This window comes from Carassius carassius, chromosome 23, assembly GCF_963082965.1.
Source record: "Carassius carassius chromosome 23, fCarCar2.1, whole genome shotgun sequence".
In the NCBI taxonomy this organism is placed as follows: Eukaryota; Metazoa; Chordata; class Actinopteri; order Cypriniformes; family Cyprinidae; genus Carassius; species Carassius carassius.
In genome coordinates this window covers 156067-171001 of record NC_081777.1, presented here as the reverse complement: position 1 = coordinate 171001, position 14935 = coordinate 156067, and the positions used below count along the sequence as shown (strand labels likewise).

At 42.8% G+C, this 14935-nt stretch overlaps 1 protein-coding gene across 1 annotated transcript in view; it reads right to left on the bottom strand.

Moving 5' to 3' along the window:
* The window catches only part of LOC132101174 (tetraspanin-4-like), an 89689-nt gene that overhangs the window by 23002 nt on the left and 51752 nt on the right, over positions 1-14935 (bottom strand). The window contains exon 2 of the mRNA XM_059505883.1: positions 2460-2651. Within this exon, the coding sequence (XP_059361866.1) occupies positions 2460-2651 (192 nt within the window). The remainder of the gene's footprint in view (positions 1-2459; positions 2652-14935) is intronic.

Here is a 14935-nt window from a genome sequence, read left to right as displayed (position 1 = left end):
TTATTAAGTTTAATTAAAGTGAAAAAGGGCTCAAGAGCAGTTAATTAATTTAACTGACTGATGAGGTAGTAGAATAACGTCAGTTCCATGGAGAATGAGGTAGTGAGAAGTTCGGGAGGGAGTTCAGCTTCCTGACAGCCTGGTGGATGAAGCTGTCCTTCAGTCTGCTGGTCCTGGCCTGGAGACTCCGCAGTCTCCTCCCTGATGGCAGCAGACTGAAGAAGCTGTGTGATGGGTGGGTGGGATCACCTGAGATGCAGACGGCTTTGCAAGTGAGACAGGTTCCGTAAATGTGCTGGAGGGAGGGGAGAGAGACACCAATGATCTTCTCAGCTGCTCTCACTATGCGTTGCAGAGTCTTTCGGCAGGACGGGTTGCAGGCGCCATACCACACAGTGATGCAGCTCGTCAGGATGCTCTCGATGGTGCCTCTGTAGAAGGTATACATGATGGGGGCCGGGGCTTTGGCTCTCCTCAGTTTGCGGAGGAAGTAGAGACGCTGTTGTGATTTCTTGGCCAGTGCTGCTGTGTTTTCAGTCCAGGAGAGATCCTCTGTGATATGCACACCAAGGAACTTGGTGCTGCTCATTCTCTCCACAGTGGCACCATTGATGGTCAGAGGAACGTGCTGAGTGTGCGCTCTCCTGAAGTCAACAACAATCTCCTTCGTCTTCTCCACGTTCAGAGAGAGATTGTTGTCACTGCACCATCTGGCCAGGCGGCTCACATCGCTCCTGTAGTTTGTCTCATCTTTGTTGCTAATGAGACCCACCACAGTCGTGTCATATGCAAACTTAATGAAGAGGTTGGAGTTGTGTGTCAGTGTGCAGTCATGGGTCAGCAGAGTGAAGAGGAGGGGGCTCAGCACACATCCTTGGGGGGCCCCAGTGTTCAGTGTGATGGTGCGGCAGGTGTTGCTGCCTACCCGTACTGCCTGAGGTCTTCCAGTCAGAAAGTCCAACAGCCAGTTGCACAGCAGCTGGACCAGGTTGTAAATGAGCTGTTGACGGATGATTGTGTTGAATGCTGAACTGAAGTCTATGAACAGCATTCTGACATATGAGTCCTTTTTGTCCAGATGTGTGAGTGCTGAGTGGACGGCAGTGGCGATGGCAGCAGCGGTTGGACTGATATGCAAACTGGAAGGGGTCCGGGGGGGGGGGCAGACTTGATGTGGTGCATGACTAGCTGTTCAAAGCACTTCATGAGAATGGGGGTAAGTGCAACAGGACGGTAGTCATTGAAGCAGGATGGAGATGGCTTCTTCGGAACTGGAATGATGGTGGTAGTTTTGAAACATGTCGGAACAACAGCCTGACTCAGTGAGTTGTTGAAAATGTCTGTGAAGACATCAGTGAGTTCTTCAGATTTTTTATTTTTTAAATAGTGCAATCTTTTGATAATACAGCTTATTTATATTACATGATCTGTATACATTAATATTTATTTAAAATAAATGATTTATAATTTGATAAATAACTGTTAAACTAAAATTGCTTGTGTGTAAAAGATAAATAATAATAATATGAATCACGATAATTATATAAATCATAAAATGACTCAGTAATTATCATTAAAGCCAGATTTCTGTTTGCTTTTTTTTTTTTTTTTTTGCATTAGTGACCTTTAATCTGGAGCAAGATAAACTGGGGGAGTGACTTTGTGTCAGACATGTGTCACTTCTCTCACATCTGATTGGTCCAGCTTCAGTTTGAGATTTCTAACCCAGAACATAATCTGCCCTGGAGCAGGTCAGCCGTGGAGTAAAAGTTACTATGGCAATGAATGCTGCTAAAAGCCAAGACACTCACGTGGTACCTAAAAACCAGGATTGGTGCAAACTAACCTGAAATTTACCTGGCTAGCCAGCTAATCCAGCTTCATGGTACAGGCCCCTGTACTGTTGCCCCAGTGTAACAGCGAATGGTGACGTATTCAGTACAGTCATGTTTGAATGATCTAATTACTATAGCTTATAATACTGTGCTGTCATGTACGCTGGTAGAAATCATACCTCTCAATTTTTCTTGTTAATCCTTATTAACACCAAGACATTATGGCAATTAGCTTTTGTAAATAATCTTGCTGTCCTGTCAGCTCACAGCAGAAATGCTGGGTTGAATCCTCACAGACGTGTTCATTTTCACCTGTTCCTCATGGAGTGAAATGCTAATAAGCTTTACACACAGGTGCTAATACGAATTCCTCCTAGTGCCTCTATTACAGGAGCCATCAAACTGTGATCAACATCAATATTGCCACTCAATTACTACATCTTATTATCTGAACAATGAGCAGAAAGTAAAATTGTGGTTCAAATTAATAACATCAAACACATCACCTTAAGATGAAACAGTATTTCTTATGCTTCTGATTAGTATATGTACTGTACTGACTCAAACAGGGTGTTTAGTTTGCTCCTTCCTCTTTAAGCATGCTAGTGTGTTTGATTTACTTACGCTCAGGAGTAATGGCCGGTTCTCTTTGACCGCACCCACACAGCCCAGGCAGCCAATCACCATGATGATGCTTCCCACAGCGATGAGCAGATTGGCAGCGGAGAGCGATGGTAGAGACGAAGAGAGCGTGGCGAAGTTTCCCTGCGTGATGGAAAGCCAAACTCCCACTCCCAGAATCCCACAGCCGCCCAGCTGAGAGAGAGAACAACACACTCAAAACTATACAATAACAGGCTCGTACACACACTTATTATTCAATCGACATGCCACTAATCAAGAATTGTCCATTTCTAATGATTAAATAGGTCGTGTTCTGTTTCTCACTGAGCGAGAGTTGTGCTTGTATGTATAAAACATTGCTCTGGCTCATTAAAACGCAGTCTGTCAGTACAACGGATGTAAAGTGCTGCAGAACACCATGGTGACTCAATATCTGTTGTCTTCTTTAAAATCTTTTTTGAAAAGGGTCTGTTTCAGTCCTTTAAGATGTCCGATTGGCCCGTACTCAAGCATGCGTCCTTAATTCACAAAATAATAATAATAATAATAATAATAATAATAAAATAATAATAACAATTAAATCCAGTTCTTCTCATATATCCTTAAAATGAGTTCAAATTGAAATGTAACTCTAAACTGCTTCATCTACCAGATCAGCTTTGTGTGCATGCATGTGTGTGTGTGTTTGTATTAAGTTAAAAAGTTGTGACTGTTAGGCAGACAGTTCCCTTTGACTGTAATGAATTCTGATTTGCTAGATATTTTTAAATTACAACTGAAACTGGAAGCGAACAATTATGCTAAAATCCTTATATTCACCAGCCGAGTAATGAGGAAATAACCTTCTTTAACTGATCACCGTCAGTCATCATTTGATGCCGAGCCCAAATGAAGAGGCAGGAATAAGATGATCACCTGTGCTGTAACCTCAATACTGTTGGCTCTGCGATTAATTTCTTAAGCTGCTTTATTGTAAGAACTTAATATATGTAAATGTTAATGTGAGGTTCATGCAATAAATGTTCTTCACATATAATGGCCAAATCTGCTGCTGTAGTGTCAACTAGTCAGAGTGTTTGGATGGAAATGAGTCTAATGACTCCAAACCTGCGTCTGTCTTTTCATTAATGTTAAAAGGTATATGTGTGAGGTGCTGGTAAATTACGCTCTGATCACTTCACAGTTTCTGAACTCAGATAATCACACTCTTTATCCTGGCTATAAATCTAACCTTAAACCCTTCGTGTATCCGAGAGAGTTGTGCTTGTATGTATAAAACATTGCTCTGGCTCATTAAAACGCAGTCTGTCAATACGACGGATGTAAAGTGCTGCAGAACACCATGGTGACTCAATATCTGTTGTCTTCTTTCAAATCTTTTTTGAAAAGGGTCTGTTTCAGTCCTTTAAGATGTCCGATTGACGCGTACTCAAGCATGCGTCCTTAATTCACAAAATAATAATAATAATAATAATAATAATAATAATAAAATAATAATAACAATTAAATCCAGTTCTTCTCATATATCCTTAAAATGAGTTCAAATTGAAATGTAACTCTAAACTGCTTCATCCACCAGATCAGCTTTGTGTGCATGCATGTGTGTGTGTGTTTGTATTAAGTTAAAAAGTTGTGACTGTTAGGCAGACAGTTCCCTTTGACTGTAATGAATTCTGATTTCCTAGATATTTTTAAATTACAACTGAAACTGGAAGCGAACAATTATGCTAAAATCCTTATATTCACCAGCCGAGTAATGAGGAAATAACCTTGTGACGAGTGGGGCGGGGCCGAGGGACGTGGGAGCGAGGCCGGTGAAGTGATTGGAGATGAACTACACCTGTTCGACCCGCCGGTCTCGAGGCCCACGGAGGAGATGGAAGGATATAAAACTGGAGCGACGACAGTGAAGGACGAGAGAGGACCAGGCCTGGGCTTTTAGTTGTGTTTTGGTTTTTATTTGAGTGCACCAGTCGTCCGTGAGGGGCTGGTGCGCTGTTTTGTGTTTATTTTGTATTATTAAAATGTTATTTGATTGTCAGCCGGTTCCGGCCTCCTTCTTCCTGATGAATATGAAGGTTTTATCATTACAGTGGTGCCGAAGCCCGGGAGAAGGAGGGACGCGCTGCTGAAGATCCCTCGCCGCTGTGGTGAATCCGCGGTGCCATCGAGCAGACGAGGAGTGTGCCGCCATGGACGCTCGAGGCGGTGGACTGGAGTGAGTTGCCAGGGACGGGCGAGCTCGCTGGCGGCCGTCCGTGATGTGGAGTGGTGGCTGCCATCTGTGAGGGAGCGGAGGAGTCGGCGCCGTTCGCCAGGTGGCCGGAGCCTGCTGCCATCCGCCGGAACGGGGAGGAGCAGGGAACGGGGGACTCCTGCCGGCTGCCCAAAACCGGAGGTGCCGTCGCCGTCCACCAGGCGACGGAGGAGTGTCGTGCCGTCCGCCGAGGGCCGTCCAGTGTACCGCCAGGCACCGCGGAGGAGATCACCCAGCTGGTGGAGGGCCGAACAGCAGTGCGTCTGGGAACCGGAATTTTTTATTTATTTTTTTCCCTCTCTCCCCTCTCTCGTCTCTGTCACTCCTTCCATCTCCTTTTCTCTCGCCTCATCTGTCCTACCCCCAGGTTCCCGCAGGTCCCCGTGAGCGGTCCCCCCCGGAGGGAGGGGGGGGGGTAGAGCGCAGTCTCAGGAGTACCCCCCCCGGCCTGCGAGGGGCGATTGGGGTATGTAACGAGTGGGGCGGGGCCGAGGGACGTGGGAGCGAGGCCGGTGAAGTGATTGGAGATGAGCTACACCTGTTCGACCCGCCGGTCTCGAGGCCCACGGAGGAGATGGAAGGATATAAAACTGGAGCGACGACAGTGAAGGACGAGAGAGGACCAGGCCTGGGCTTTTAGTTGTGTTTTGGTTTTTATTTGATTTTTATTTGTTTTGTGTTTATTTTGTATTATTAAAATGTTATTTGATTGTCTGCCGGTTCCCGCCTCCTTCTTGCCGATGACTAGGAAGTTTTAATTCATTACAAACGTTCTTTAACTGATCACCGTCAGTCATCATTTGATGCCGAGCCCAAATGAAGAGGCAGGAATAAGATGATCACCTGTGCTGTAACCTCAATACTGTTGGCTCTGCAATTAATTTCTTAAGCTGCTTTATTGTAAGAACTTAATATATGTAAATGTTAATGTGAGGTTCATGCAATAAATGTTCTTCACATATAATGGCCAAATCTGCTGCTGTAGTGTCAACTAGTCAGAGTGTTTGGATGGAAATGAGTCTAATGACTCCAAACCTGCGTCTGTCTTTTCATTAATGTTAAAAGGTATATGTGTGAGGTGCTGGTAAATTACGCTCTGATCACTTCAGTTTCTGAACTCAGATAATCACACTCTTTATCCTGGCTATAAATCTAACCTTAAACCCTTCGTGTATCCAAAACCAACCCGGAGCAAAGCCAATCTCACAAGAATTCTCAAGATGACAAAATGTGTACACAATTAGCACACTGTATTAAATGCTTCATTTATGGAACAATGTACATAATAGTTTAAGGCACCTAATGCTGAAGTATAGACTTTTAAATATCTTTATAGAATCAGTGAACATGGATCAGTCATTGCACAGTTTTATCAGGCACCCATTTATGACCAAAAAATGACCCTGATCCACCCGACCCCTTCGCGAATGACTTTCACTCATGTGCTTTCTGATTGTGTCGTGTTTATAAATGATAAAGCAATCAAATGATTTCAGATCAGACTGTATCTTTGGACATGGGTTTGTGATGTGAGTTTATTCTCTGTCTCCGAATCTGAGTGCTGCTACTGCTCCATTATTTATTTGTGTTTGTCATTACAGATGTGTAATGGGCTCATACACTACATCACTGTCCTTTCATCTGTAACTGAGATTCATTTCACATTGCAATCACCATTTACAGCAACAGAGATTCAATGGTCAAATACTGATACACCCTGTGAACACAGTGAGAGAGCCAATAAGATATGAAGTAGAAAAAACATCTTCAATAAACAAAAAGATTGATGCCTGATAATTATATATATATATATATATATATATATATATATATATATATATATATATTAAATAAAAGCTTGCTACAATAACCTAGATGACTGAAAATCTATTTGAACCATCACTTAACTATCCCTTTCAAGGGAACTTCAAACTGCGTCCTCTAGGGGTTGCTATGGGGAACACCTCATCGTGACCCATGTCTGAAGCATACATTGAAAAAACACTAACAACACGTTGGCTGGCGAGAGCCCATGACATCCCTACCGGTGCAACTATAGGATAAATATTCACCTGGAGAACAAGTCATTCTCTTCTTCATCTTTACTGACTGTTTTGTTTGAAGTGTGCATTTTGAACATGGTAAGAGCAATCTTTATTATATCATGGCAAGCACTAGCAAAACGTTTATAGGATGTGTGCATCTATGTCATCGATATTTGACACCTGATGACACACACGATCTCTGTGTTTTTTGTTTGAGCGAAGTGCACACACGTGATGTCCTTGAAGGGGCAATTTGCATGCATTTTGAGTGTTTTCCGATTAAAAAGCTTCGCAAATTTTTTGTCTCTTTTTTTGAGGAAAGAGGGGCAGCCATCTTCTTCTCGCAGTTCACGACCCGCCGCTGCCGAGGCACAGAGGAGAATGAGCTTGTGGGGATCGCAGATTGCTCTACTCGATGAGTTAAGAGAGGGGCTTTCCCTTTCATGCTTGTCGGCTGTGGATGAGAGAGCGCTGCTGGAGGATGATATTATTTCTTTAATATTGTCTGAGGCTAGTGCTCTGCTGGGTTTTGCCCAGAAAGAGCAGGAGATGTCTGAGGATGGCAAAAAAACTGAGGCTGCGCTTTCTCAATCCTTCTGCTCTGTGTATGATGAGCTGTTGGAGGTTATCTCAGCAGGCTGAGAAGGGGATGTCACGAGGTTGTCTTGATGAGCATTATTTTTCTGACCCGAGCCCTCCAGCTCAGGTGAGCCTTCTATTTCTACCTGATCTCTATATATAGAAAAGATGGAAGAGACCATTTTCCTCATGGATCCATCGATTCCAGAATATGAGTTATGCCAATATCTATGCAATGCTCAAAAACAGCTATTAGAGGATGCCTCTTATAGAGGAGATGCTGGCTAGCTATCTCTCTATGGGTGAAACGTCCTCTCTTAATACTTCCTTCTTGCAATCTAAGCCCCTTCAGGATACATCTCGCTTAAATGGCAGGGCATACGCAGCAGCTGGTCAGGCTGTGGCTCCATTGCATACAATGGTGGTGTTCCAGGCATTTCAGGCTGATCTTCTGAAAGACCTGATAAAGGTGAGGGCTTTTCTCCTGATGAGGTAGCTGAGATGCACCGCACCAAAGATCTCGCTCTCAGTGCTACTAGGCAGATGGGTGAACCTGGCAGATATCAGGAAGAAAGCAAGGGGCTTTCTTCTTGATGCTCCGGTTTTGCCTTATGAACTTTTCTGTACTTCCATTGAGATGATGGTCGAGAAGTTCAGGGAGGCAAGGGTGCGCTCAACAGCCTTCAAATTCTTCTTTCCAAGAAGGTCCAGGTCTGAGCCTGAATAACATAGGGGTCGTGGTCCGTCTCGGTCTCAGGATCAGAGATGGCACAGAATGCTAGTGTCGCGGCTCGCACACCTCACTCACCTGCGGGTAGGTGTAGGAGGAATCGCGGGTCAAAGCAAGGTAGGCAAGGCCTAAGGGATATGATCCAGACAAGGCATCAGTGCTTTTGTCCAGATCAGAGCGATACTTGAGTATCTACTCGTTCCCTTTGGGGGTTTTCTAATTCTAATTTCTTAATTCTAATTTCCTAATTCCCCTATAACAACAAGCTCTCCACCTGACCGAGGTTAGGTGGGGACTTCCTGCACCAGGACAACTAGACCTTGTCTCAGGCGACCAACGGGACAAGAGCACAGGAAACAGATGATTCTTCTGCACAATCTGACTTTGCTGCAGCCTGGAATTGAACTACTGGTTTCGTCTGGTCAGAGGAGAACTGGCCCCCCAACTGAGCCTGGTTTCTCCCAAGGTTTTTTTCTCCATTCTGTCACCGATGGAGTTTCGGTTCCTTGCCGCTGTCGCCTCTGGCTTGCTTAGTTGGGGTCACTTCATCTACAGCGATATCGTTGACTTGATTGCAAATAAATGCACAGACACTATTTAAACTGAACAGAGATGACATCACTGAATTCAATGATGAACTGCCTTTAACTGTCATTTTGCATTATTGACACACTGTTTACCTAATGAATGTTGTTCAGTTGCTTTGACGCAATGTATTTTGTTTTAAAGCACTATATAAATAAAGGTGACTTGACTTGACTTGTCCGATGGAGTTTTGGTTCCTTGCCGCTGTTGCCTCTGGCTTGCTTAATTGGGGACACTTTATTTACAGCCATATGGTTGAGTTGACTGAAAAAGATTGCACAGAGGGTTGAGGGTTATTGTGAGCATGGCACTTCCTGTCAAACACTTGAGCCTCTCATGTGAGAGTTGAATTCTCTCCACTTTTGAGGAGTTGGATTCCTCGGTCCATGGGCTGTTCTCATGGTAGTTTAGCAGTGCTCACCTTTACCAAAAAAAGGCCTATGAGCGCGCTACTCCTTTCTGAATTTGGGGTTCTCCTGTCATGTGAGAGATGAATTCTCTGTTTTTTCAGAGCACCTGTAGCCAACAGCATCAGGTGAACTAGGCCCTTCCTCTGCCTCTCTGATGTGCTGAAGTTTTTGGCTAGCTTGCAGTACACTTATCCTTCTGATTCTAACTAGTATGTTGTAGGTCGAGCCCCCTCTCTTGTTGAGAGCTGGGTTTATGCTCCCTCAGCTAGGTAACCTACTGCTGACAGTTCCAGCCTTGGAACATGCGGTAGGTCAAGCTCCACTCTTACATAAGTAACCCGAGACGTTTTGATGTAAGCATGTTTGGGCACTAAATAAAACAGAATGCTGTAAATAGACAGCAGGGTTATTTCTGGATTTTAACAATACTTTTTTGATTTATAATTTTATCTCATTGCAAATGAAAATGAAAGATAATTCATTTAATTTGATCATTTAATTTTATTTTAAATCTGATGAGAACAAAGGTCAGATGAGATGAAGCGAATGACAGTAAAAACAGCTTCACTAGATTCTGATCTGATGAGCCTCATCTGAAGCATTTGGTTTGAATTGCTTCAGGTTTCTCTCTCAAGTCTAAAGGATTTAGACCATTCTGTAGAAATACACTACTATAATGGATACATTTGGCTGGATTGTTTGATGTCAGTGATGCTCTGAGTATGGTTTGAGTCTCAGCCTGTGTGTGAAGGATGCAGGAGGTCTGGATCACTTCCTAGGCGTCTTCTTGTCTCTCCAGCACCCTGCTGCTCACACACCTGTTCTTCTGTCTCTCTCTTCCTCTCCTTCACTTCCTTTAACCCTTCATTCATGCGGTTCACATAGACTCTGCTTTCCACACTCTCCTGCCTCGTCATCATTAGCGGCCGCTAACTCGTATATGCAGGTGTGAAGCGTGTTTGTCTTGCTGATTTGGGTCAGCGTATTCCCCAGGGCCGGTGTGCTGCAGATACAGGGACGCAGCTGCATCAGCTAAATGCTGCCTAACTGCAATATTTTTATGGAGGTATGCCGAGCCATTAGCTGAGCTCCAGGACAGACACACACAGTCCAGGCTCTGCCATTCTGTGATCATCCTGTAGTCCATTCAAAATGCATAAACATATGTTATTTTTATGTCATAAACATGACACATTTAGTCAAACACACACAGACACACACACACACACAAAAAACACACACACACACACACACCCACACACTCACTCACACACACTTATGAAATGGCACTCGTTACACAAAGCATACAGGAGACAACTGATTTCAATACTTTGTTGTAAGATAAGAAATAACACACAGCAAACAAAATACTGGGTAAACTAACCCATTTTCTATCATTTTAAATCAATGCTTTTCAGTATTAAATGAACTATATTTGTATCTGACATTACTCTCCACAGTTTTGGAAGGATGTTTTTACTGAGCTTGTGTAATGGAGGCCAGCGAGCAGGTGCCGTGCAGCTAAAAAACTCCCCTGATCTCAAGAGTTGTACTAGCAACTGAAGTTAGGGGCTGCAGTCATTTGTCCTCCTTGTTAGTGTGTTTGTTTCCCATGCTGAAGACTGGGGTTCAAGACCAACTCAGAGCAGGAAAGAGGTGTGGCAGTGAGGAGCTTGGAGAGGGGTTACATTGGTGCTGTGACCCAGGTGGGAGTGAGGTTTTGGGGGGTGAGTGTAATAGAGGCCAGTGAGTAGGTGCTGTGCAGATAAAACCTCACTCCCCTGATCTCAAGAGATGTGTTAGTGGCTGCAGTCATTTAGCCTCCTTGTTAGTGCATCCGCCTCCCATGCCGAAGACTGAGGTTCAAGAACGAGGTGCGGCTTTGAGAACCCGGGAGAGAGGGGTTACACTTGTCACAATGCAGTATGGGATTTATTTCTCTACAAAGAACGTATGGGATGCTGCCTTGGAATTTGGCTAAAATGAAGTATATTTGAATACTGCTTACAATTATAATGCCTTAAAATGCTGTCTACATTGGTGTAGATGTTCTGGAGCTCAGCAGCAGCAACACTGAATCCATTTTTTTATATAGCATTACATTTTTCATCCCATATTTGTAGAGCAAAGATAAAAAGCTAAAGTTGTAGTTTGATCCCAGGCCGCCTTTATTCATTTTATTCCAATAAGACAAGAACCATCAGTGAACAATTCTCCACAACTTATGCGCCCTACAGAAGCTTGCATTCTGCAAGGGAACGACGCCTTGTGGTGCCATCCCAAAGATGTTCAAAATCACTCTTATGGACCTTTTCCTGGACTGTGCCCAGCTGGTGGAATGACCTCCCAATCTCAATTCGAACAGCAGAGTCTTTATTCATTTAAAAAAAAAAAAAACATCTAAAGACTCATCTTTTTCTTTTGTTGTTCTCTTGTTTGTATGACTGCTTCTATTGTTCTCATTTGTAAGTCGCTTTGGATAAAAGCATCTGCTAAATGGTTAAATGTAAATGTTAAATGTAAATTTGCATAGTGAATGAAGTCACGTGTGTTGACTGACTAGGCAAGTCATCTATCGACAGTTTTATGCTGAGCACAGCTTGATCAGCGGAGCAGTTATTTGCCACGGCAAGCCAATGAATCTTTCGGGAGGCCTGTAATCAGAAGTACGTCAGGTTTATATCAATAAATGCTCCAGATTGCACTGAGCAAAATATTCAGTGACCCCCAGGAAAGCACAGAGTTTCACTATACATCTCAGACTGTTTTCAGAAAGAGCACTGTCCTGTGATGCTCAAACAACTCGGCAGCACAGATGAACATGTGCTTCCTTTGGCTATTATCTGTATGAATCAAAGACCGAAGTGACAGTGTTTGACCCTCAGAGTGTTTCTGAACCCATAATTAATCAATTAGATTCATTTAAATCTAAGGTACATAATCATCCAGAGTTTTGATATAATTTTTGATGCAGAGTTAAAGTCTGATAAGCACATTAATTCTGTGGTTAAGAGGTGGTTTTTGCCAATTAAGGAATATAGCAAAATTGAAACCTTTCCTGTATTTTAATGATTTGGAAGTTGTTATCCATGCTTTTATCATCTCTACTGGACTATTGTTATTCCTTGTACTATGGTTTAACTAGGACTAGATAATTTTGAAGTATAACACCAAGATTGGCATCTAGTTAAATTCAGAATTAAGTATAAGTTATTATTATTTGGTTTAAAGGTTTAAATGTTATATTAGTGAACTTCTTCAGAAGCATACATCAGACCCTTACAATCTACACAAAGATTCCATCTAGTTCCCAAGTCTTGATTAAAATCAAAAGGAGACAGGGCCTTTTCTGTTGCAGCTCCTCATTCATGGAATAGTTTACCTCTCCCTATTAGATCTTGTGCCACTCTTGATGTTTTTAAAACTCATTTAAAGACATCTCTTCTCTCCTCTCTCTTGCAATTAATTGTATCTATCTTTGTGATGTGAATTTTAGACTATATGGTGTTATGTCTGATTTGTAAAGCACTTTGGCCTACGTCTGTTGTTCTTAAATGTGCTATATAAATAAAATAGAACAGAACATGTTGCACTGGATTCTCTCTGAAATCTGTGAAAAGAAGCGTTGTAATGCAGGGTTTAAAGCCTCCTGTGTAGGATTAGAGTTTTTTCTTGCTTGTTTCTAGGGATTTCTTCTCAGTTGATGTCCAGTGGAGAACCATTTTGCTAAAAAGCTTTCCCAAAGCCAAGAAAATCATAGAGAATCTAAAATCCTGTTGGTTACTCTGAATGCTCAGTTAGTGTTAGCAGCGTATATACATTCACGTTACTGAACACTTTACAACAGTGGGCAAAGTGCCCACAGGTACGCCATTACATATTCAGATCAATTCACATTCATTTTTATACTGCTTTTCACAATACAAATTTCAAAGCATCTTCACAGAAAATTATATTTCTGCTTAACAATCACAGTTTTTTTTGTTAATTGCTTAAACACTAAAAGTGGGAAACACTGTCATTTTAATGCTACTCTACTGATAGCTCTTTAGCACCTAAACTCTGGAATAACCTACCTAACATTGTTCGGGAGGCAGACACACTCTCGCAGTTTAAATCTAGATTAAAGACACATCTCTTTAACCTGGTTTACACATAACACACTAATACGCTTCTAATATCCAAATCCGTTAAAGGATTTTTAGGCTGCATTAATTAGGTAAACCGGAACCGGGAACACTTCCCATAACACCCTATGTACTTGCTACATCATTAGAAGAATGGCATCTACGCTAATATTAGTCTGTTTCTCTCTTATTCCGAGGTCACCGTAGCCACCAGATCCAGTCTGTATCCAGATCAGAGGGTCACTGCAGTCACCCGGATCCAGTACGTATCCAGACCAGATGCTGGATCAGCACCTAGAAAGGACCTCTACTGCCCTGAAAGACAGCGGAGACCAGGACAACTAGAGCCCCAGATACAGAAATCCTGTAAAGACCTGGTCTCAGACCATCACCGGGACAAGACCACAGGAACTGCACAATCTGACTTTGCTGCAGGATGGAATTGAACTCCTGGTTTCGTCTGGTCAGAGGAGAACTGACCCCCGACTGAGCCTGGTTTCTCCCAAGGTTTTTTCTCCATTCAGTCACCAATGGAGTTTTGGTTCCTTGCCGCTGTCGCCTCTGGCTTGCTTAGTTGGGGACACTTAATTTACAGCGATATTGTTGACTTGATTGCAAATGATTGTACAGATACTATTTAAACTGAACTGAGCTGAATGATGACATCACTGAATTCAATGATGGCACACTGTTTTCATAGCTAATGTTGTTCAGTTGCTTTGACACAATCTGTATTGTTTGAAGCGCTATATAAATAAAGGTGACTTGACTTGACCTAAACACAGTGATCATATGTGAAAACACTTAGACATAAAATGTTCACTAACAGTTTTTTACGGTTCCTTACACACTAAAATTCAAAATAACACACAGCTAGTGAAACCTTACACTCAAAGAGCAAAACCTCAGCCCAGATCTGCACAACTATACGCACATTCTCAGCCTCACACTTTTGCAAAACACTAAACACACTTCTCTACATTAGACACAGAAATCTAACATAATGTCACCTCTTTGCCATTTCAAGACACTACTTTCCAAAATACTACACATATGAACCTATTTATCAGACACGGCCATCAGGTGTGCAGACACTTAGGTGCTTAACCGTAAACTCAACAATCAAGGTGTAAGCACTATATAAAGTTACCATGTGAATTTTTGTCTTCAACAAAAATAAAAGGCAGTGGTGCAGTAAGAGGAATAGGGAAACACATCTTTGGCCAGAGAGCTCTTTTGAATGTCCCAGGTCAACGTGGTCCTGACATCACAATATATGCTGCAATCACGCAGAATGGGGTCCTCATGCCACAATAGGTCCTTACAACACCGACCACAAACGTTTTTAGACAGAGTAAGCAGTGGACAGACTAGGTGTCTGGTCCCATTATTCCAGTACCTCCCACAACACGTTCTTCCTTTCCTTTTCCCCTTCTGTATGCAGCAAGGGCGGACTGGCCATCTGGAGCACCGGGACTTTTCCCGGTGGGCCGCTAGCCAATGTGGGCCGGCCCACCTGGTACACTAATATATATATAAATTACGGAAATCATAATGTTACATCTCTTTTCTACGCGAATGGATGAGTGAGTCGATCGCGCGGCCGACATGGAGTGTGTTTTGTTTGCATGAGTGTTTTGCCCTCCCTCAATGTTTAGTTTGGTCTACTCCATTGCGTATCTTGAAACACGGCCCCTTTGCCTACAGCAAATTTCTCTGAGTAGCAGGTTATTATTTTGAGAT